The sequence below is a fragment of the Neltuma alba genome, unplaced genomic scaffold (assembly GCF_004799145.2).
Source record: "Neltuma alba isolate B1F8T4 unplaced genomic scaffold, ASM479914v2 tig00011968_pilon, whole genome shotgun sequence".
Taxonomy (NCBI): domain Eukaryota; kingdom Viridiplantae; phylum Streptophyta; class Magnoliopsida; order Fabales; family Fabaceae; genus Neltuma; species Neltuma alba.
Window position 1 is genome coordinate 102,109 of NW_021636543.1, and position 21,737 is coordinate 123,845.

A 21,737-nucleotide genomic window follows, 5' to 3' on the forward strand; every position below is an offset into this window, starting at 1 on the left:
GATTACCTTGTTTTGCGGAAAAGTGCTTCTGAAACCATGGTTTTGGATTTCCCAAACACCCCTAAGTATGATTCAGCAGAAGATGCTCTTGACATTCAGCACTTTAACAGTACATGTTTTTAGAATTAATCAATAAACAGACCCGGCATGGTCACAATGAGGGTTAGGAATCTTAACTGCTCCGTTATCTTTGAACATGATGTTTTTAAATATTTATGAAAAAAAAAAGAAGGGAAAGAATCCCAAGAGCCCAGGCGCGAAAGAAGAAGCAAAGAGGAGAGAAGAGGGCAGTTGAAATGGGAACACGGTGAGGAAGTGAGGAGATTGGCTGACTGGGCATTTTGGGTAATGGGTCGGAGCGCGTGTAATTCAAATTTGGGGAGTAGTTGACTGGGGAGTCCCAACCTTGGATGTTGTGTGTTGCATGCGATATGCCCTCCCGCTTTGGAGGGAGGGAGCTTTACGTGGGAATTGGGGTGGTGGGGATTCGCTTGGCCAAGCCCACATGGCCGGGTCTCCACCCGTGACTGAAATTCCGCCACGTAAGCAAATCGGTATCCCCACGATGCTCATGTGCCACGTAGACCGCCACGGAATAAATATTAGAAAAATATCCCACAGGAACCATTAAAACAACCCAAAGGATTTCGGTATAGACCACACACAGCTTTTGATTCCCTCGCCACGAGACACCTGGCGCCCCCTCCCACCCAAGCACCCCCGCCCCTCGCTTTGCCGCTGCTTTCATTCCCATACCGCCCTTTCTTCCCATCTTTCCCCCATTGACTATTCTAACCCTCGCCTCTCCTCTTTTTTTTTTTGAAAACATATTAGAGGTACCTATATTTTTTTTTAATTTTCAATTTAGTACCTATATTTTTTGTACTTAACTAAATCTTTATTTTTTCTCTATTAACATCATTAATCCTTATGTAGAGACTAAAAATATCAATAGAACAAAGTTATAAGAGCTAATGTTGCTAAAAAGATAAAATTAAATGTTTAATTAAAGGGAAAAAAACACATAGGTACCAAATTAAAAATTGAGAGAAAGTATGGGTACTTCCAATATGGTTTTCCTTTTTCTCTTTCTTTGGTTCCTTTCAATGCCCAGTAAAATTTGGATGGATTGGATGCTAGAGCTAATTAGTTACAACAAACTTTACATTTAAGGTATAGAAATATTAAATTAAATTAATTTTTTTTCTCTGCCAATAAGTCATGCAGTCTTCGAGACTAACGATAGAACAGGGAAAATAGCATGATTACCCATCATAAGACCATGGATAAATGGCTCTTCTTACATCTGCTAGAGTGTTTTCTTTCTGTGACGATCTTTATCTAACCTGGTTTCGTTCAAGTTAAATGCAAGTCTTTATCTTTTCAGAAATATTTCTTTCCTTTCCTTTTATTTCACCCACTAGACTTTAAAGCAGATTAGTGAAGTCCACAGAATAATATTGTACTGCCCAGTGTTAAAAGTTTTTTTTTTTTTTTGGGCACCGAAGCCTAGTTTTAAAAGTTAAAAGCACATTATTCCGTGAAACTTTCAAGGGCCATACCAGCGGTTATATATCTAATCATCTAAAGTGCTACATAAAGAATAACGAAGCTGGGAGGCTGTATTTCATTTCATTTCTAATATTTTAACCAAATAAATAAATTTTTTTTATGATTTTGCAAAAAATCAAACATTATCTCCGAGTCATCTCTTCCAATAATAGAGAGATGTTACGACAAATGAGAAGAAAAAAAAAGTTTGATAAGCCATTCATTAGATAATCCCCTTTTCTTGCAAGAAAATAAAACTGGCGATGAAATCGCGAATCTAATGGTCCAGACATTTTCTTGGTGGGCAGGGAGAGATTGGATTTGCGAGTAAAAGACTAAAATATCAAGCACAGTAAAGCTGAGAGGGCAGTTTCGGGATATGGCGGAAAATCAGGGATTATTTTTATAGGTTTCGGCAACTTACACTTTCTTTCCCTTCCTTCCATCTCAAAACTCACCCGCCCTGCACTTGTAGAGAGAGAAAGAGGAGAGAAAATTCCCGAAGAACCAGGGAGAAAGAGAAATTCAGGAGACCAAATATTATCCTAGTTTTAACGGCAGGAGATGAAGAATTGTGAGCTGTGCAAGGCGCCGGCGAGGACCTACTGCGAATCCGACCAAGCTAGCTTGTGTTGGGAATGCGACGCTAAGGTCCACGGAGCCAACTTCTTGGTAACCAGGCACTCCAGGACCCTGCTATGCCATGCGTGTCAGTCTTTGACTCCATGGAAAGCCTCCGGTGCCAAGCTCGGAAACACCCTTTCTCTTTGCGAGAGTTGTGCCGGCGGAATGAAAGATGGTAGTGACGAGGGGGACGAGAGTGAAGGTGGCAATGACGATGACATAGACACAGAGGACGATCTCGATGACGTCGACGAAGATGAAGACGAAGGGGGTGGTGGTGACGGTGACGAGGATGGAGATAATCAGGTAGTTCCTCTGTCCTCCACACCACCTCCGCCAGCTTCAAACTCCTCGAGTAGTGAAGAGTCAATTAGCAGATGTTTTAGCAGCAATAGAGTTATTTCTGAAACGGCGAGCACACTATCGTCGAAGCGAAAGCGTGAGGACGCATCGGATCTTAATTTCCAGGTTCTCTTTTCCCCCTTAATTTTAATATAATTTTACATATGTTCCTTGATTTGAAATTCATTTTCCTGGACGGGGGAAAAGAACTTGGCGTGAATAATGGGATAGCGTTTTTTGATGTTTGATGTCCAAAACAGGATGGTTGGAAGTGGTGGTGTAATAAAGAGAGGAAAGGTGGAGAGCTAAAAAAGCAGGTGGCATGGTTGGAATGTGAAGGCGGCGAAGGAACGTCGAAGGAATCGCCGAGAGGTGGAGAGATCGGACCGGCTACCGCGAAGGGGTCCAACGATGCGAGAACGCCGGAGTCCGTTTGATCGCGGGATTCGGGGTATCATAGCTGCACGATCGAGATGGTAGCTTCAGATATTATTATTACTGAATTCTTGACTAACTATGTCTAACTACAGTCTTAGTTTTTGACCATTTGATTGATTGTATTCTTAATGATCGTTCTTGTCCAAAACTTCCAAGAAAAGAAGTCTGTTTAGTGACCGGAACTTTTCCGTTGCCTTCATTCATCTTTCGTGTGAATTGTAGAAAAAATAACCAGACATTTTTGCTTGAAATGCCGCCGTGTTGACTAAGAACCACGGGGGAAATGTTAAGAACCAATTGATCGCTGCTACCCGACTGCTTTCTATCAAATCAAATAATTTGGGTTGATTTGTTTTTAATCAGGAATATATTTTAACTGTTCCCGTCAAAATGATTAAAGCCATATGGGCAACCCATTGGGTATCACGCGTCAAATGATGTTGCGCTTTAATGTGACACGGTGAACCAGCGAAGCAAACGATATTCCGGAGTCACCGGAGTATATTATCTGCTAACTTTTGAATTGGTAAAATGTTTTGGTATTCAAGACGTCAAAGGACGCAACCCGCAGTTTTGAAGATTTTTACATGTATCCACGGGGCACAGCCATGTCCCCGGTCCGTCGTATTTGCCTCATTTATGGCTTATTTTAAGAGAGATATTTTTATTTGTTTATTAATCTGATCCCGGGAGCACACATACGTGGGAACTCATCCTCCTTACCCAAAGACGATTGATTAGGTTGGATAATTATGATGGTTAATTGAAAAAAGTAATTAACTAATCGCATGAGGCAACTATAAAAATGAGGGGCGGGCCGGGCATCGCGATCAAAATGAAAGGAGAACCTTTTAAGCACATACATCAGATGGGAACTGGACATTTTAAATGGAAACCAGACACGAAGAGGTGGTACTTTATGGATTAAGAAATGATATATATGATAGGAAAGTCGTAGTGAGGAGATTTATGGACCTCACAAGAGGTTGTGGAGGAGGGAGGTTGTCTCAGGAATCAGCAAGCTGAGCGCTGAGACGAGAACACATGGTCAGGAGTGAGGAAGCGAGTCTAATCACATTATTTAAATGGCCAGATATTTTCCCTGTGCTTAATTTAATAATAAGCGCTGAGATGGAATGGAGGCAGCCGCTGCGGCAAGTTTGAAAATGTTTAATTAAAGAATTGTTTTGATTTTGAGGGACTAAACAGGAAAAAGGAAAGCGGAGAGAGAGAGAGAGAGGTTGAAGCGGCCTTCGCTTACTTGTTTGCGTGGCCGACATTCGTTTCCCCGGTGAGCTTGTGTGGTGCTCCTTTCGTCCTTCTCTTTCTTCTTTCTTTTTTAAATTTTATTTTCTTTCATCGCTGTGCTGTGCACTGACACACACACCCCTTCTGAAATTCCCCTACCTTCACGCGAAAACGACAAAAGAATTTACCTTCCATTTTTGACATCAACTTTTCCGGCTAAACAAACATCATATTAAATTAAAAGGCGGGGAATGAATTGGGTAAAAAGGATGGGAAAATAAAATTAAAAGGTGAATCGTGGATAATAATAAAAAGGCAGAGGGATGAATTAACAGGAAGGAGATTTGATTGAATGAACGGCGGTGGGAGCCGAAAGGCTGAGAGAGGAAATCATGAATAATGAATGAGAGAGCAATGGAAGAATCGCGTGAGGCGACTTTGTGTGGCTGCTTGGTAGCCACTCGGTTTTCGTGAGGTGGCGAAGCTCCGTGGAGCATCCAGCCCCCGGTTTTTGGCTTTTATAAGGTCAGCTCCAACATGGAGCTTGTACAATATCAGTGAAGCACGCCTCTGAGACCCAAAACCCCCCCCCCTTTTTTCCATCGTTCATTTCAATTCAAATAATTATTAAAAGAAAAAAGCTGCTTTGGATGCGGCAACTTCCCATTCTGAAAAGGATGGCTCTGCTAAGCTGCCTGCCACTTTTGGGCAACCTTCCAAACCACAATAACTGTCCGTCCGTCTTAACAGCAAGGTGAATAGTTGGCCGAGAAAGACAATAGGACCGAATCAAACCAAGCCCACAAACTCTTCTTCCTTCTATTACTATTCACTGAAAGGTTCAAAGAACTGTGAAACCGGTAGACGACAACATGATGGCGAGTGGGTTGATTGAGGAGGACTATCCAAGCAACGCAGAAAACGGCTGAAAAACATTGGCCAATCAATTTGTTTGGTCATCATTGATTTCTAGGCGTTAGGTGACGAAGCAGCAGTTACTCGGAACATCACTTTTTTTTTTTTTTTTTGACCAGAGGAACATGAAGTAATACATAAACCATGATAAGAAACACGTGGAGATTACTTTGTTGTCTCATTATTAAACGATGCCCACGAAATACGGAAATAGGGTAGGAGCACGTTCACAGATGATAAGCATCGAGCGTGTTCAGAATTAAGCTGCTAGAACAGAAGCATTTTGACTGCCAGTCATTCACATTTTATTTATAATTAGGCGCCTCTGTGGGTGCACGTGGATAGGTGAAAGTCTTCTTCTAATATTACAAAAGACATTGGGGGGGGGGGGGGACAGCAGGCATTGGTCTTTGGTGATCCAAAAAAAAGAGCAAAACGCGGGGGGTGTATTTGTGGGTTTAAACAGCGAGGTTCAAAGCCCAATAGATTAGGCCCCCTCAGAAGCGTCCAGAGTATGGCCCAACTGTTGCTTCAAAATCTCACGGGCTCATCCATGAGACTTCTAAATAGGGAAAATACAACTTTTAGTCCCTGAAATTTAAGACTAGAGGTATTAGTCCCGTTACAAAACGTTAGTCCTGAGAGTCATGTGTTGTTACAGTTTGTTGAGGTGGTACAAACGGTGTCAACTATGATGATTTTTGGCTTCTGACTTGGCAACATGAGGTGGCATGGGAGCTAGATATCTAGTATGGAAAATTTAAAAAAAAAGAAAAACAAAGAAAGAAAGAAGGTGCCCGTTTAAAGAAAAAGACAGAGGACCCATATTAGATACTTGGGGGGAACAGAGGAAAATGACAGTGCTGTCGATTAGGGCATAAACAATGGAACAAAACGATCTGGCGAGGGGCTAGTAGGCGAAGGGAGAACGAGTTCTAGCAAAGCTATAGTGGCAAAAGGAAAGAGGAGACCCGGAGAAAGTTCACTGGGTGAAGAAAAGTTGGGCAAAGGGAAGTGGAAAGCTTTGCAAGGGGGAGAGGAGCTCAACCGAATTGAAGGCATATAACTGAGACGTAGCTAGAGCTTAATGAAATTACCTTTCTCTGAACTGTTTTTCTCCAATATATATTCAAGAACTACCCTTCTCTAATGCATATTCGAGAATTAATAGGTAATATATATGACGCTGTATGTATAATATATATACATATATATCATAATAGGTAATAACACAAATGAATATGCAAGTCATAACAACATCTACATGCATATGTATATTCCACCTTGAATATACTAACTAGGGCTGTGCAAAAACTCGGTGGTCCGGTATGGTCCGGTCCAACCCGAGCAAACCCGGTCCAGAAAAAAATTGGCCCGAAACAAGACTGGACCAGATTGGACAGAACTAGTCTCATCGGGCTGGACTGGACTAAGGACTGGCCCCTTAGACTAGTTAATCCAGTCCAGTCTAGCCCATTTTTTTTTAATTATTATTTATATAATTTTAATTTGGTTTAATTTTTCTATATAAATTTTTTGTCTATTCAAATAATCAAGATTTATTTATTAACTTCATAAATAATGAGCATGCGTATATATTTTCTACAATATAAGATCTATATTAATGAGGATTAATTGATAAAACATGACATTATTGGGAAATTGAAAGAGAATGATTAAATTTGATGAACTTTGGATTAAAATATGTACAAAATTTTATATAGTAAGTTACAATCTTGTCTCCTATTGAAGGAAAAAAATTTAAAAAAATTAAATTTAGGTCCTAAACTACTTGGATTGGTCCAGGCAGTCTAGAGGACCAAGTCCAGTCCAACCCGACATCGGGTTGGTATTGGACTGGACCAGACCTCAGGCTGTCTTTTTCAGCCCGAGGTCTTTATTGGACCAGCTCCGGGTTGATAACAAACCCGGTCCAGTCTGATCCATGCACACCCCTAATACTAACCACATAAACCATAAATATTTACCTGCAACGAATTCTATTAAGTTGCCACCAGAAACAAGTGCATGTTTTGGTAGTAAGGTCAACCCTGAACCTATGAGTATTGAATGACACCTCAAATCAATTGTCGCCCACATATCTAACCTCCCATTTATGATATTCTTACACTTTTTTATCCAGTCTTTTCCAAGGTCGCGGGCAAACAATCCCTTTATTACGATACTTATCAGCCTTGACATGATTTTTAACAAAACAAGTCATTAGATATTTTCAAATCCAATCAATACGGATGCTCAAACTGATAGGTCAGTGCTCTATAATAAAATAAAATCAAATGAGCGCCCTCTTGTTGCTCATGCCAACAACTTCCAGAAAAAACTGAAAACAGAGCATGCACGAAGACACAATACTGAAAAGGATCAAAGATCGAAGCAATTAAATCGGTTAAAATCCAACGAAAACAATAAACAACTATACGGCTAACTAAAGCAAACAACTCTAAACCAAACATGCAATTGATGGATCAATCACCGTTCTCATCCTTCCCCTTCTCCAGCCGACTCCTTACTTTTCTCAAACATGGGTTAATCGACTATATACAAAACACATATTACTTCTTCACATTTCAACGAATGATTGAAGAACCAAATGGTGGGTTCAATTTTGTAGCACCACCATTGTCAGAAATGCTGCTATTCCAGTGAAGGCCACATCACTCTTCACCGGCAGGTGTGGGTCCTCTTTAACCTAGCGCCTTTCCCGTTGCTTTCTTCTATTCCATATGCACTGTCGTTTTTCTCTACTCCCCCACAAGTGTCTAATGTGGGTCCTCTGTCTTTTTCTTGGGTCCTCTTCTTTTTCTTTAAACAAGTGCCTTCTTTTTTTTCTTTCTTTGTTTTATTTTTTTTATTTTCCACATCAGATATCTAGCTCCTATACCACTTAATCAACTCATATTGCTAAGTCAGAAGCCAAATCATCATAACTGACACCATTTGCACCACCTCAGCAAAATGTAACAGCACATGACTCCCAGGGACTAACCATTTGTAACGGAGTAAATTCCAGAGACCAATACCTTCGGTCTTAAATTTCAGAGACCAAAACCTAAATTGGCCTAAATTTGAGGGACCAAAAGTTATATTTTCCCCTTTTAAATATTACCTCCGGTCCTTAATATACAAACTAGTTAACTAATTTGAGTAGATTTAAAAAATTAATTAAATTAATTATTTATAATAAATAGATGTTATCTTACTTAAGATATTTTTGATAATCAAGTGTATTGGTTAGAACTACCATTATTATAAGGACTATCTTAAAAAAAAATGAATAAATATGAGAGACATAGATTGAGATCTTATATTTAGGATAAAAACAAAAATCAAACAAGCTCTTATATTGAGAATCAAAGATAGTGATATTTTGATTATAAATTAAGCAAGATAAATTTGGATGCTCTCGTTTGAAAAGGTTTGTTTGTTACAAATAGTTTGGAAAGTTTTAATTCAACCGCCGAAGACTTAATTTTTTTAAAAGAAAATTAAATTAATGGTTAAAAAGAGAGAAGTGGTGGACTCACCCCAAATGAACTCACATCCAACAAGTTCCTCCATTGTGTTGTGTTGCGGCCTAAAATTGATGGGAGGTTGCAATATCATCATCTGGATCCATACCATTATTATTATTATTTAATGTTGGTTCGATATGATGTATAATATAACTTCCATTTATTTTAATATCAAGTTATATCTAATTAGGTGGGTGTATCAGGGGATGTTTGGTAACCTTCAAAATCATTTTTGAAAAGCACTTTTTCGTAAAACGAAGCAAACTCCTCTGCATATTTACTTTGTAAACTGTAAAAACACTTTTAAAATCATGGTTTAGTTTCCATCCAAATATCCTTTCAGTCTATTTCACTCGATATTTTATTTCTTTTCTCTTTTTTTTCCCTCTTTGGCAGGGATCATTTCAAAATGTTTCAAATCGAGGTGATTCACATGTTGAAATCAATCGGCTTACTGCATTATTGAGGAAGATTAGTGGACATCAAAGATTGAATATCAGTACTGTGAACTGCCTTGACGAGAACCATTGGGCCTATTCTCTGCTTTATGCTGACACGGAGAGATGTGGGAAGCAAATAATTGGGGGTTGGTTCAATTCAATTGATGGAAGAAACGGTAAGATTGATCATTCTTTATCTTGAAGGGAAAAAAAAGGAAGAAAGGGAGTCTCATATGCTGTTTTGTTTGCGGACAACATTTGCTATTGCACGTCATCGCGTTAAGGCGATCTGGAACACAATCCTTACTATTGTTTTTCAGCCACAGATTATTCCTTTGTCTCCCTCCCTCTTATTTCGCCCCCTGTTTTCTTAAATAAATTATTCTTTATTTCACTTTTATCAACCAATTAAATTATTTTTATTTGCCCCCCTTCCCTTTTTTTTAATACACAGAATAACCTTTCTTGCATTTCATGGGTGCTTCAAGATTTTTAATAATAAAAAACAGGGAGTAAAGAAAACGTCGAAAGGTACTGCGAAATAAGATAGAAGTATATTTTTTTTTTTGGGGGGTTAATCTTTGAATTTTCAACCATGCACTATCTTCTCATCCGAATACTTTTCAACCATCATATGCTGTTTGTATTGTGATGCAAAAAGTAAAAGCTATCTCCTTTTTTTTTTTTTTGGGTCTCCGTCCCTCTTCTTCATCCATTTTACATTTTTAGTCGTTCATTTTATTGATTTTAATTGATATTTTCCATAAGATTGCATATTTCAATCTTGCAGATTAAAAAATAATATTGGGAGAACTTTTCTTATTTAAGTTCCACCATAATCAAATTCAACTTCATATCATCTGTTGTCATAGTTAAAAAATTGTGCAATCTTTTATTTTGGCCTAAAAAAATAAATGAAAGAATTTATATATAGAGAGCTTTAAATACTTCAAAGGCGCTTGTTTTCAATTAAATCAAGATATGATGACATTTTATATACTATGATTTATTCTACATGAGACTCTGATTAAAATACGCTAATAAATTAAGTATTTAAGGGAAACTATCTAAAATTTCTCCGAGGATAAAATCATATGAAATCAGAGCCGCACATTTCAGAACACCATGAACATGCGCGGCTGTGAGTCTGTGACCCGAGGGTTGGCGTTTGGCTTGGCGGTGTTTGTACGTCCGGATGTAACATGTTAATTATATAATTAAGGCCGCTTCCGCCTACGAGGGACTTGGCAGCCGAGAAGAAGACGACTTCCTTCGTCGCAATCTGGCTGCAGAGAGGTTAGATCTCTATTACTCCTCGCCTCCCTTTATATTCCTGGGTTCTTCTTTTCCGACTCTATAAATAATTCCTTGTTTTTCTTCGGGATCCGTTTGGTTATATGGAATAGTTACCGAAGGTAATGCTTGTTTCTGTGATGGCTTTTAATCATCCACTCTTCCTGCGTGCTGATGAAACATTTGATTTCAATTTGTGCTGCATTATGGAGAAGCCGGCTACTGCAGTATCATATTTATCTGGGTTTGAAAATTCATATCTGTTGAAAATCTCAAATTATTGCTAATTAATTCTCAGGAGGTGTCTTAAAATCTTTGCTAAATAGGCAGACATGGCTGAGGTTCGTCGTTCATGTTCCCTTGGTCCATGAGATTGATCGGTGTTGTCTTATACATAATGCATACTTTGGTTATTTTAGAAAATTTGACATCTCTATCTCTTTTTATCCGGTGGAAGTGGAATGTTTTCTGCAGATTTTATTGATAACTTTTCATGTATTCAAACGCTGGATTTCCATAAGTTGATTGGTTTTATATATTTTCACAAGCTAGCCAAGTTGCAAAGACAGAAACTCTTGGAATTTTTCAAACAGTTCATCCACAGCTTCCAATCGGGAACTAAAATTATCGCTAGATATATTTCATATTCCTCTTTAAACAAGTCATTGAAACTTTAAGTTATTTGTTCATGTAGGTTTGTGGTTATCGTCATTAAATGGTACTCTGCATAATGTCAGTTCAACCTCAATCCTCGCAGTTCTATTGACCAGGCACACATCTCTTATGCACAATTTCCTCTGGGTTCTACTCGTCGAAAAGGATTCTCTTCCACTCTGGCAGCTTTAAAACAGTCAAACTTTTCTCGCACCTCAAGGAGGGTGTGGGGTGATGGTGAGCGAGCGATTCTGCTTTGTGTTTTACGGAGATCAAGATCACCTGACATATGGAGATTGTGCCGCGTCACTGTGGGCTTGACACTTGATTATGGCTAAGGTTGTGTGTGCTCGGGTCCCCAGAAGCTCTTCGTTATTCTTCCACTGAGTGGAGAAATTAAGGGTTTCGGAATTGGCTTCTGGAAAATTTATGAACAGCGTAGATTGTCCTTGATGTTGCATTTCTACGTGGAAGAAATTTAGGCGTCTAGATGTAGCTCTTCACACCATTGCTATGACGATTAGGTTTTCTTGTTTCAATTCCGATCTTCACAACAAGCCAAAGGTAAGTGGAATATGCTCTGTATGACTCTTTCTGATTTGTACTTCCTTTTTTTTTTTTTGGGGTTTATTGCGCTTCCTTTCTATCAGAAAGTAGTTCGACCTTCTATTGAAGCAATGGCAAAGACTCTGCAAGATGGTTCCCAAAGTCAAGCCTCTACAAATAATGGTGTGCCTACAGGCTCAACCCCATTAATTTCAAATGCACGTGGACGAGAACAATTGAATAAACTGAATGATAAGGGTGGCAATTTGATTTCAGTTGAGCGTGGATGGATGTCGGAGAATCTGAGAAACAGGTTAGATGATGAACATGAAAACGAAATTCGCCATACCGGGCGTCTTAAGAAAAGTGTCTCTCTAGAAAGTGGACTTTACCAAGAGGGAAAGCTTTATACTGACAACTTGGCTGAGGATTATTCAGATCATGTACTTTCTTATAATGATCCCGAAAGCCACAATGAGTCCACGATTTCGGGATGTAGAATGGATCGTGATATAAACGCGGCAGATAGGGGGAGAACAAACCAGTACTCAGAGATACATGACAGTTTGGGTCCAGGAAATGATGGTTCGATTTTTTCAATTGAAGATCCAACGCTTTTAGAAAAAGATGCCCCGGAAGCTTCTGACACTCCATTATCCGGCGGATGTGCCGGTGACGACCATACTTCTGGTCGCAGGGCCCCAACTTTGATGCTTAAGTCGTGTTCTTTTCCCAATATCATGGCTTCTGCATTATCTTCAGAAATATTCTCTTATGATGAACATACTGCTTCAAGGTCCAGATCTTCTGAGGATCTTCAGGCTTTAAGCTTGAGGCTGAAAGATACTTTCATCGGTGAGTCTGATATTCAAGTTAGCTCGGGACAAGCGAGGGGAAAAAAGATGGACACTATTGAAGAAAATCATATGGATGGGGATGGCTCCTTTGATGATGTTTATGATGCTCATCCACTCTGTGGTTCAGCAAGAGACTGGGTAATGCCTCTTACAGATGATATAAATGGAAGCAAAACCCTTAAAGGCGAGTCCTCTGTTCGGCACTTGGATGATTTGGATAACAAGGATTTTAGGATTAAGCGTATTGAGGACTGGGTGACTGGTCTGGAACATTATGGACCTCCTGAGGAAACAATTGAATCGTCCGAATTAGTTGGTCCCTTAAACGGTAATTGCATTAACACGTCAGAGAGTGTGGCTGCTGCCCGGGTGGATGGTATTGTCACTCCTAGCATGGAAGCTGCTAAGAGATATGTCTCTTCCCTAAGTCCTAATGCCACTACGGCCCATCTAGCTAATTGCGGGTTGGTTACGATCCCGCTTCTTAGCGTGTTTGTAACTTTGAAGGTGCTCAATTTGTCTGGAAATGCTATCGGTTAGTAAGAACTTTGGTTTTTTTTTTTTTTTTGGGTTACTTTTTTACGTTTAACTCTATCAATCTCATGAAGCCCATGAACCATGGCCAGGTTACCTTTTCTCCATCGCTGATCTCTGTTTTAATTATATTTCCAGGGAGGATAACGGTGGGTGCTCTTCCCCGTGGACTACACGTTTTGAACTTGTCCAAAAACAATATATCAACCATTGAGGGATTACGTGAACTAACGCGACTCCGTGTTTTGGACCTGAGCTACAATCGTATATTAAGAATTGGACATGGTAGGATCAATTCTAGAATATATTTTCAGTGCTAGCTATCATCACCTTAAAATTTTGATTGCTGAAATCTTAATTTACCTTTTTTTTTTGTCGATTTTTTCGGACGACATCAAAGGGCTAGCTTCTTGTTCATCTCTTAAAGAGCTGTACCTGGCTGGAAACAAGATCAGCGAAGTAGAGGGGCTGCACCGCCTCTTGAAACTCAATGTACTGGATCTTCGTTTCAACAAAATATCAACAGCGAAATGTCTGGGTCAGCTTGCTGCTAACTATAACTCCCTGCAAGCTATCAGCTTGGAAGGAAACCCAGCCCAGAAAAATGTGGGAAACGAACAACTAAAGAAATATCTGCAAGGCCTTCTTCCCCATCTTGCTTACTACAATCGGCAGCCTATGAAAGCCGGCACTTTGAAAGATGGTGCAGATCGGTCAGTGCGTTTAGGCATGAACGCTCATCAGTCCGATCGTAGCCTTAGATTAGATCACAAGACCGCAAGGAAGGGCAGCCACGTCGGAGGATCACGGCGGCCATCAACACCTAGCACCACCACTGTTCATGCTCGTAGAACGAAGACGGTGGAGTCATGGAAACACTCAAAAGGCAAAATGCACCTCCCGCCAACTGGAGCCAAAGTGACCTCCCAAAGCCGAAATCATTTTGACGTCGTCGGCAAACTGTTAAACTTAGGACAAGGCCTCTCCATTCGCAAGAGTCGCAGCGAGGGAACTCTTGGAGCTTTATGAAATGATTTTCAATTGCAAAATGCAGTGTCGGTTTATGTTGTAGCCTGTGTTTCAGTGTTCTTCTGTTTACTGCTGGACTACTTTACGGCTTTATTCATGTGTTTGCTGTGTTAGACTTGTATAACATGCCTTTTGTTTTCATGGCCTGATATAACATGCTAGTTTTTACTTCAAGACATAAGCTCAGTTTGCAAAAATAGGATGCCACCTTTACAATAGACTCGTGCGTCACATGATGCTTAGCCCTTGTTTCTCCATGACTTCCACCGCAGCGGGAGTGAATACTCATCTACTCTCCATTTCTTTTTACTACTGTTAAATTAAAAATTTTAATGATCTAAATTGATCATTTTATAAAATAGTCATAATTTTATATAAATAAATTCAAACCGTTAAATTCAAGTTTGAACTGTTATTGATTATTATTATTATTATTATTATTATTATTATTATTATTATAATAAAAAAGAAAATATATCTTTCCTCTCTTTTTCACTATTCACTGTAGTTGTGAGCTGTTACAATCAAATTTTAACAATTTAAATTTACATACATATTTTTTAGCCAAAATTATAATAATACTTTTATAAAATATTAAATCTAAATTATTAAAATTTTAATTGAATAATAGTAAATGGATAAAAAATGGTAGATGAGGGAAAGGGCAGAGAAGTGTAAGATGTTTGGATAGAATCAAAACCATAATTTTAAAAGCATTTTTATGATATATAAAGTAAATATGTAGAGAAGAAAGCCAAACACTCTCGTAATCGAATTCCATGGTACCACCTTATGCCATGCCAGATAGCCCCCCTGTTTACCTCATTTTCTTCACTTTCTCTTTGTAATTGGGCTTTGGGCCCAATGATTTAGATTCCCACGTCTCTGTTTTAACATGCTTGAACTGAATTTAAGCCATCCAACTCCACATACCAGAGCATAAATGAACTTAAGATTAATAAGCTATAACAGGATGTGGCAAAATCTAAGCTAGCGGCACAAGTGAACATCAAGCCAAGCCTATGAAGATCTACAACTTTGGACTTGACCTTCTTGACATTTCAACTAAATGTATAGAAATTTTACAATTGTGTTGCATAAATACACTAAATATTCAAAGAGTAAACATGGAATACCGCTCCTCCGAAACCTTCCTTCTCCCAGCAGGGGAAAAGTGCAGAAAAGGATGTGCTAAATACATATTTCGTTACAAATTACGACAGAAAGGTCAAGGGGAGTCTATAACAGCCAACAAGAGAAAACAAGGAAGGAGAAAATGATCACTAACAAATTGAAGGAGTTATTCAAGCACTGCCCTTGAAGTGAGGTCAATATGCTCTGACCCATCATTCAGCATCTGTTGACAAGTCAAAAGATGATTAAAATTAAACAAGGTAACATCAAATATCAATGGTATGCAACACCAGAGCACCCATGTTCTTTAATAACAGACGTAGTCAAATGATTTTTTTGCCATTCCAATCGGTAGCTCTGTTTCTGCCAGCACCATAGTTAATACTCCTCCAGTCCTAAATACAATACTCTCATAGTATAAGAGTCTTATATTTAGAACCGGAGAAGTATAACCTATGGTTTTGTGCAAATAATGCCACAGCAGCCACACGCGTTGGAAAAGACCATAAACATCTGAAATCGTAACACAATCTTAGCAGAGATATTTGAGTGGAACACGGTTTACGTGATAAAATTTCAATGTTATTTAGGAAGACACCGACGAAACGTAAGACTTCTGGTAGCAAAATATGAATTATAGAGTTATACACATGAAAAAGTAAAATACCATGACACCTTCGCAGCTCCACCATATAGAGTGGGAAGACTACATCTAACATGTTTACATCCGAAGGCCTTTATTGAAGAGAACATCATCGAGCATAGACGTATATTATTTTGCGTGCAAAAACAGAAAAAAGGAAGAGATCATGGAGAATAATCTCATTTCGAACTAACAGAACAGCGCTCTAATACATCTTACCAAAAAGTTCATACAGCCACAAGAACCTCAAAGCCGGTTTGTTTTTCAGAGCCAGGCAAGCACTAGTAAGTCTAGAGACAAAGGGCACAAATTGATGCGAAAGGTGAACAAGACTACAGTATAGCGTCACTCGGCTATATTATTCATTTATAAGCAAAATCAAAGCTATGCTGCAGACAAAACAGATTTCCGACAGTCCTCGAAGAAGGCTAAGTGACCAGTTGACTCATTTTGTAAATCTAGGTTGTTAGAGGAACTTCTAAACATATTCAATTCAAATTACGTCCCTGCAATTTACATTCAAACAGCAAAATAGGGTCAACATTTCTGCCAGAAGTTATCGCTCTGCAGTAAAATTCCAACCACGCACAATTCAAGTTATAAATGCTCAATACCAAATGGAAGTGAGAGTCATATGCAATCAAGATGACAAGATATTCAGTAAATATTAACTTGAGGAAAAATTTTGATTATAAGTTGAAGCACAGGAAAGTCCAAGGTCAAAGCCTAAACCTTTCTGTTCATCAGGTGCATCGGGGTCCTCATGCTCCTCCTCAGGTACCGGGTAGAGCTCCACCTCTTCCCCAACTATTGCTTTGCCCGCGGACTTACCGCCGCTGCTTCGGTCCTCCTCATCCGGGTATCTCACAACCACAACAGGACAAACACAGTGGCGAACGCAATAGTCACTGACACTCCCGAGCCTACCCTTCGTACTTCTCTTGGTTGCCCCAAAGCCTCGACTCCCCATGATCACGGCGCTAAGTCCCAATCTCTCGACTTCTAAGCAAAGCCGCTCCTTCATGTCATGGTCTTTGACAATGTGAATTTTGAAAGGTATTTGAGCATCCACGAGTGGTTGAGCCAAGTCGCTGGCCTTGGTGGTCGTGAAGTTGTCGAAATCTTCCTCCAACTTTTGCTGCGACTCTTCGGAGACAGTGTCGGCATCGTTCGGGTTAAGATCACCGGAGCCCCAGTCAGCGCCGTAGAGAGCGCTCACGGGACGCACGTGAAGGAGGATGACCGTGTCTCCAGGGCGGAGATAGTTCTGGGCAGCCCATCGGACGGCATAAGCACTCTCATCGCTCAGATCAACGGCGATGGCGATTTTGCGCTGAGCACCGGATGTCGAAACGGACGCGAGGAGAGAGGCAGGAGACGAGGGCTGTTGTGTCGGGACCGGGCGATCCGGTTCGGGCCGGGCCTGGGATTGCCGCTTCATGCCGACGAACGCCGAGACAATGGCTAGGCGACCGGAAAATCAGGAAGAGAGAGGAACCGAGGTCAATGGAGGAATTTCAAACAAATGTGTGACCAAATCGAAACGGCATCGGAGTCAATCCAAGGTTTCTTGCCCTCTTGTTTCATTCGGATTTCGTACATTTATTTGGCACATGGCATCCCCCGTCAATGTCTGTATGGAGACGGCGGTCCTTTCCTTTCTGGGGGAGGGGTATATTGGTCACCACATAATAGTCACGACGCTATTCGCTTTCACCATCCATCTCTAATTAAACTAGATAACAACGCCACGCCCATGTTATGGACTGCTGCATGATATCTCGTTATTTATCTCGACAGTTTGGCTGTGATTGGGTGACACCCCAAACCATGGTTTGGGGAATAAATCATCCAAACACTCATCTAAAAACCAAAATCATGATTTTAGAAAAAGCAAAATTTTTTTGCTTTTGGAGAAAAAAGAAAGAGTGTGAGAGCCTATAGGATATGTATCTTGTTATTTTTTTTATAAACATATTTAATCTTATATTTTATAAATATATATACATATTAATTATTTATTAATTATATTATCTTATGTATTATTAATTATGTTAATAAAAAATATATCATTAACAATTTTATTCCTTCAAATTAAAATATATCATAAAATCTATTTTTTCTGTAATTATCATATTAACTTATGTCTTTTTTTTTAGTAATTTGTATATATAAAAAGTACTTCTGATAACAACTATCCAAACACTCTCATTTCTCAAAATCACTTTTTTATAAAATCTATTCTTTCCAGAATCTATTCTTTCCAGAATCTATTCTCCAGAATCACTTTTCTAAATCACGGTTTGGTTTTATCTAAACACACCCAAAATTTGTGACCTGAGACGGGAAACAAAATTGGAAAAGTCAGATTTAATATGTCTTCTTTTGAATTTTAAATTTTAAATTTAGTCCATCCGAATAAATTTTGAAAAGTTGAAGGATTAAAATAAACTGGGTAAATAAAGCATGAGTTTGAGTTGGATCCACCTTACTAATGATGGAGAGGCCCGAGGGTTTGGCGGTGGAGAACCAAAATCAGAATCCTCTTTTGTTAGGCTGTTTTGGGATTGAAAGGCAAGGAGAGAAAGAAAGGGGGAAATGAGAACACTCACAGGGTGAGGTGAGACGAGGAGGGGTTGAGGGAGATGGGCCAATCAATTGCGCGTGACACAGAGATGAGGTGATACAGAACAAGAAAGCCAACGATATTTTGGTCCCCCGGGGATGAGTTGGACAGTGGGGATTACTTGCTGGGTCAGATGTCATGAATACAGGGTTGTTGGCATGCACGGGCTCAAAAAAATTTTTTTGTTAAAGCATAAAAAAGTAAGGCTATTCAAAATACTGTCAGTACTAAATATAAGTATCTCTCTTAGCAAAAATTTAAATTTTAGTTTCCTACGCTGTGATGGATTTGTTTTTTTTACTAGACTAATCCTGTTGGTGCATGGACTCAACGTACGTGTGGCGTGAGTTTGTTGGAGACAATACAGCCTGCGGGTATTGCATCTTCGGTTTATATGCCAGTTCCAGGCCCAACCCAAGTTTTGCCACATGCGACTTCTCCTTCCTAAATCCCTAACCTCCATATGATTATTCATTTATTCTTTGACCCAAAAAAAAAACAAAGAAACCTGCATATGATTATTCTAATCATAAGGCTCAGTTAAGCTAATTTATGATTAATCTAGTCTCCTGAAATATTTTTACAATGATTCTCTTATATACTCAGCTTCCTAAAATATCTTTCTAATAACACTCGGTCTTTTAAGTTTTTGCTTTTTATGTTTTTTTTTTTTTATCGAAGATTGAGTTTGAAATTGCACAAAAACATTTTAAAATATTGGGCATGCTGAATGAATCGCGGGTTAATTTAAAGTACTAAACGCTCTTAGACAAATATTTAAAATTAATAGATGCATCTTAATTGCTCTCCAATTCCCCTTGGCTTTTACTCCCCGCAAATCAAACCAGAAAATCAGCTTCCCGGGATAAAGCCGGTATCTTTCACTTACCAGTCCTGCCTCTCAGTCACTGACGCGCGCACCAATAACAACATAAATGAACGGTGCTTGAACTGGGGAGGCAAGAGGGGGTGCCGACTGCCAGGTTTTCTCTAACCATCCTAAATACGAGTACAACAACTTCTTCCCTGCAAATGCCACGTGACAAACAACCAGAACAGCGCCCCTTCAAATCCTTTGTCAGTGACATTCCAATTGCGGTTTCTAATCAAATTAACGTTCTATCTTTCTGCCAAGTTTTGGTCTTATTTGGCCTGGTCAGATCTAAGCGCTTTTTTTTTTCAATGGTCCCCCGTGTTTGGGAATTGGATGGTTTCCTTTTGGCGGTATCCTCTGCGACCAAAAGGGCATTTGATATTTATATGGGACGCTCCGTGAAGACCAGTTTGAAAAACTCACGCCGAGGGCAAAACAATAGACTCTCCTTAAAAATACCTTTTGGGGCATATTTATCACCTTTGCTTTTTGTTTGGAAAAGCAGCAGACTGACGATCTTATTACTTGAACAGAATTTGTCCTGGGGATTCATACATTTGTGTCCTTGTGCTTACATCTGTTCGTTGTGTTTTTCTCCCTTATACACCGGAAAAAACCATATAACGGTTGTGTTATAAATGATAAGGATGATGCTTGGAGCTTGACGCAGAGCATCAAGTTTAAAGAAGTAAAAATCAAAGATATTATGTATCAGGTACCAAACAAGGAAGAACATGTAAGTCTGTAAAGACTTCCTCCTGCTTGGTCCATAAAATAAAACAAAAATAAAAAAGGCAACAAATTATCTAATATAAATAACATGAAAATTTTACCCCTGTTTTGAGAATATTTTAAAACAACATCGCTAAATAAGCAATAATAACATTATTGAAATTGGAAAAAAAATTATTTCCTAAACAAAATTATTGGATTTATACCATTTAATTTTGTTGTTAAAAAATAAAACTTGTCTAATCAGTAATCCCTACGTGATCAGAGGTGGATGGAGGATGGGCATTGCGAGAATGGATTCACGATAAAAATTTTGAGTTACAATTGTGAAAAAAATTAAAATAAATAAAAGGGGTTTTCTTTTGGGCGAAACTTAAAAGGGCCTTATATTTTTCTTAAGAAAATGAAAAATTATTTTCGATTCTTTAATCTTATCTAAATTTTCAGATTTAACTCATTAATTTTAGGAAAAATTACAAAAAATAGACCGCTAAAATAAAAAAAAATTATAAATAGAGGCCTGTTATAATATTAGTTTGAGTTTTGATGATAATAGTATAAGTTTTAACAACAATTTTATGAACGGGTCCTTATATGTAATTATTTAATTTTGGTGGTCTTTTTCTACAATTTGTCCTCAATTTTATAAAATATCTATTTGTTATTTAGAAATGATTTTTTCAATAATTATAATTTAAAAAAATTGAATTTAATATGAATGAAAATCTTTTGTCAACATTTAAAATTTTAATATCAGTATTTTTTAAATTTTATAAAATTAATGAAACAAAATAAAATTTTACATAATAAAAGACTAAAAATATATCTTTATTTTTAAAAAAAATGAATAAAGTAAAATCAATCATTCAGACAAAACTAATGCTAATAGCCAATGTTTTAAGAACCGGACCGGACCGGACGGTCGAACCGGTTGAACCGTGACCCGGACTCGTTAACGGCTCGGTTTGGACCAAAAAACCGTTTATATAGTTGAGCCGGATTGGACCGGAGTTGAGCCGTTATTAAGCCGGAAACCGGAGTTGGACCGGGAACCGGAACGGTTTTCAGAAAACCGGACGGTTTTTTAGCCTGACTGAAAAAATACTAAAAATTTAAAAAAAAATAGAAGAAAAATAAAAAAAATTGATCCCCTTAAATATCCTAATATATTTTTAGACTATTTATAACCATAGAGTATTATTTCATTGAAAATTTCATATATTGTGGTGTTAAAATTGTAAGTCGCTAGTCTTTTTGTTTTGATATTTGGTCTATCGTTTAAAAAATATTTTGATTTGAATGAATTGATAATTTGTAATATCATTAAATATTTTAAACATACATAAATTTAAATATATAAGGTTTTAGTCCATTTTCAATGATTTCATTATAATTTTAGATTATTTAAATGCATTTCTAAATTATTTAATAATTTGATATTTTTCATATATACTAATTATATGTATATAATATTGTTTTAAATTAATTATTGCATCACCGGTCTGACCAAACGGTCCGACCGATCCGACCGATTGAACCATGACCCGTTGATCTTTCCGGTTCGACTTCCGGTCCGGCTTTTAAAACATTGCTAATAGCCCACTAAAAATTGGCTTTGCTTGCTTACGAGTTATAGGTTATGGCTTCATTTGTCTTTATATTTAAAACTATTTATAAGCATATTTTAAGTAAATTGAGGTATTCCGGTAAAAAAAAAAAATTGA

General features: G+C 38.3%; 3 protein-coding genes across 5 annotated transcripts; 2 read left to right on the forward strand and 1 right to left on the reverse strand.

Moving 5' to 3' along the window:
* The first annotated feature begins 2,015 nt into the window (after nt 1–2,015).
* LOC114720132 (B-box zinc finger protein 19-like) lies at nt 2,016–3,265 on the forward strand. Its single transcript, XM_028905746.1, has 2 exons — nt 2,016–2,643; nt 2,778–3,265. The coding sequence occupies exons 1-2, from the start codon at nt 2,116–2,118 to the stop codon at nt 2,952–2,954; spliced, it is 705 nt and encodes a 234-aa protein (XP_028761579.1). The 5' UTR covers nt 2,016–2,115; the 3' UTR covers nt 2,955–3,265.
* A 6,981-nt stretch (nt 3,266–10,246) lies between these two features.
* Nucleotides 10,247–14,201, forward strand: LOC114720151 (uncharacterized). 3 transcript variants are annotated; one of them, XM_028905766.1, is made up of 5 exons: nt 10,247–10,387; nt 11,079–11,602; nt 11,689–12,976; nt 13,114–13,260; nt 13,376–14,201. In XM_028905766.1, the coding sequence occupies exons 2-5, from the start codon at nt 11,552–11,554 to the stop codon at nt 14,002–14,004; spliced, it is 2,115 nt and encodes a 704-aa protein (XP_028761599.1). In that variant the 5' UTR covers nt 10,247–10,387; nt 11,079–11,551; the 3' UTR covers nt 14,005–14,201. The 3 variants fall into 3 exon arrangements, with proteins under 3 accessions (XP_028761599.1, XP_028761601.1, XP_028761600.1); XM_028905768.1 differs by having other exon boundaries at nt 11,142–11,602; XM_028905767.1 differs by having other exon boundaries at nt 11,155–11,602.
* Nucleotides 14,202–15,027: 826 nt separating this feature from the next.
* On the reverse strand, nt 15,028–17,410 carry LOC114720134 (universal stress protein PHOS32-like). Its single transcript, XM_028905748.1, has 2 exons — nt 16,514–17,410; nt 15,028–15,361 (listed from the first exon to the last, which is right to left on the reverse strand). Exons 1-2 carry the CDS (start codon nt 17,220–17,222, stop codon nt 15,351–15,353), a joined length of 720 nt encoding a protein of 239 aa, XP_028761581.1. The 5' UTR covers nt 17,223–17,410; the 3' UTR covers nt 15,028–15,350.
* Between the last annotated feature and the right edge of the window lie 4,327 nt (nt 17,411–21,737).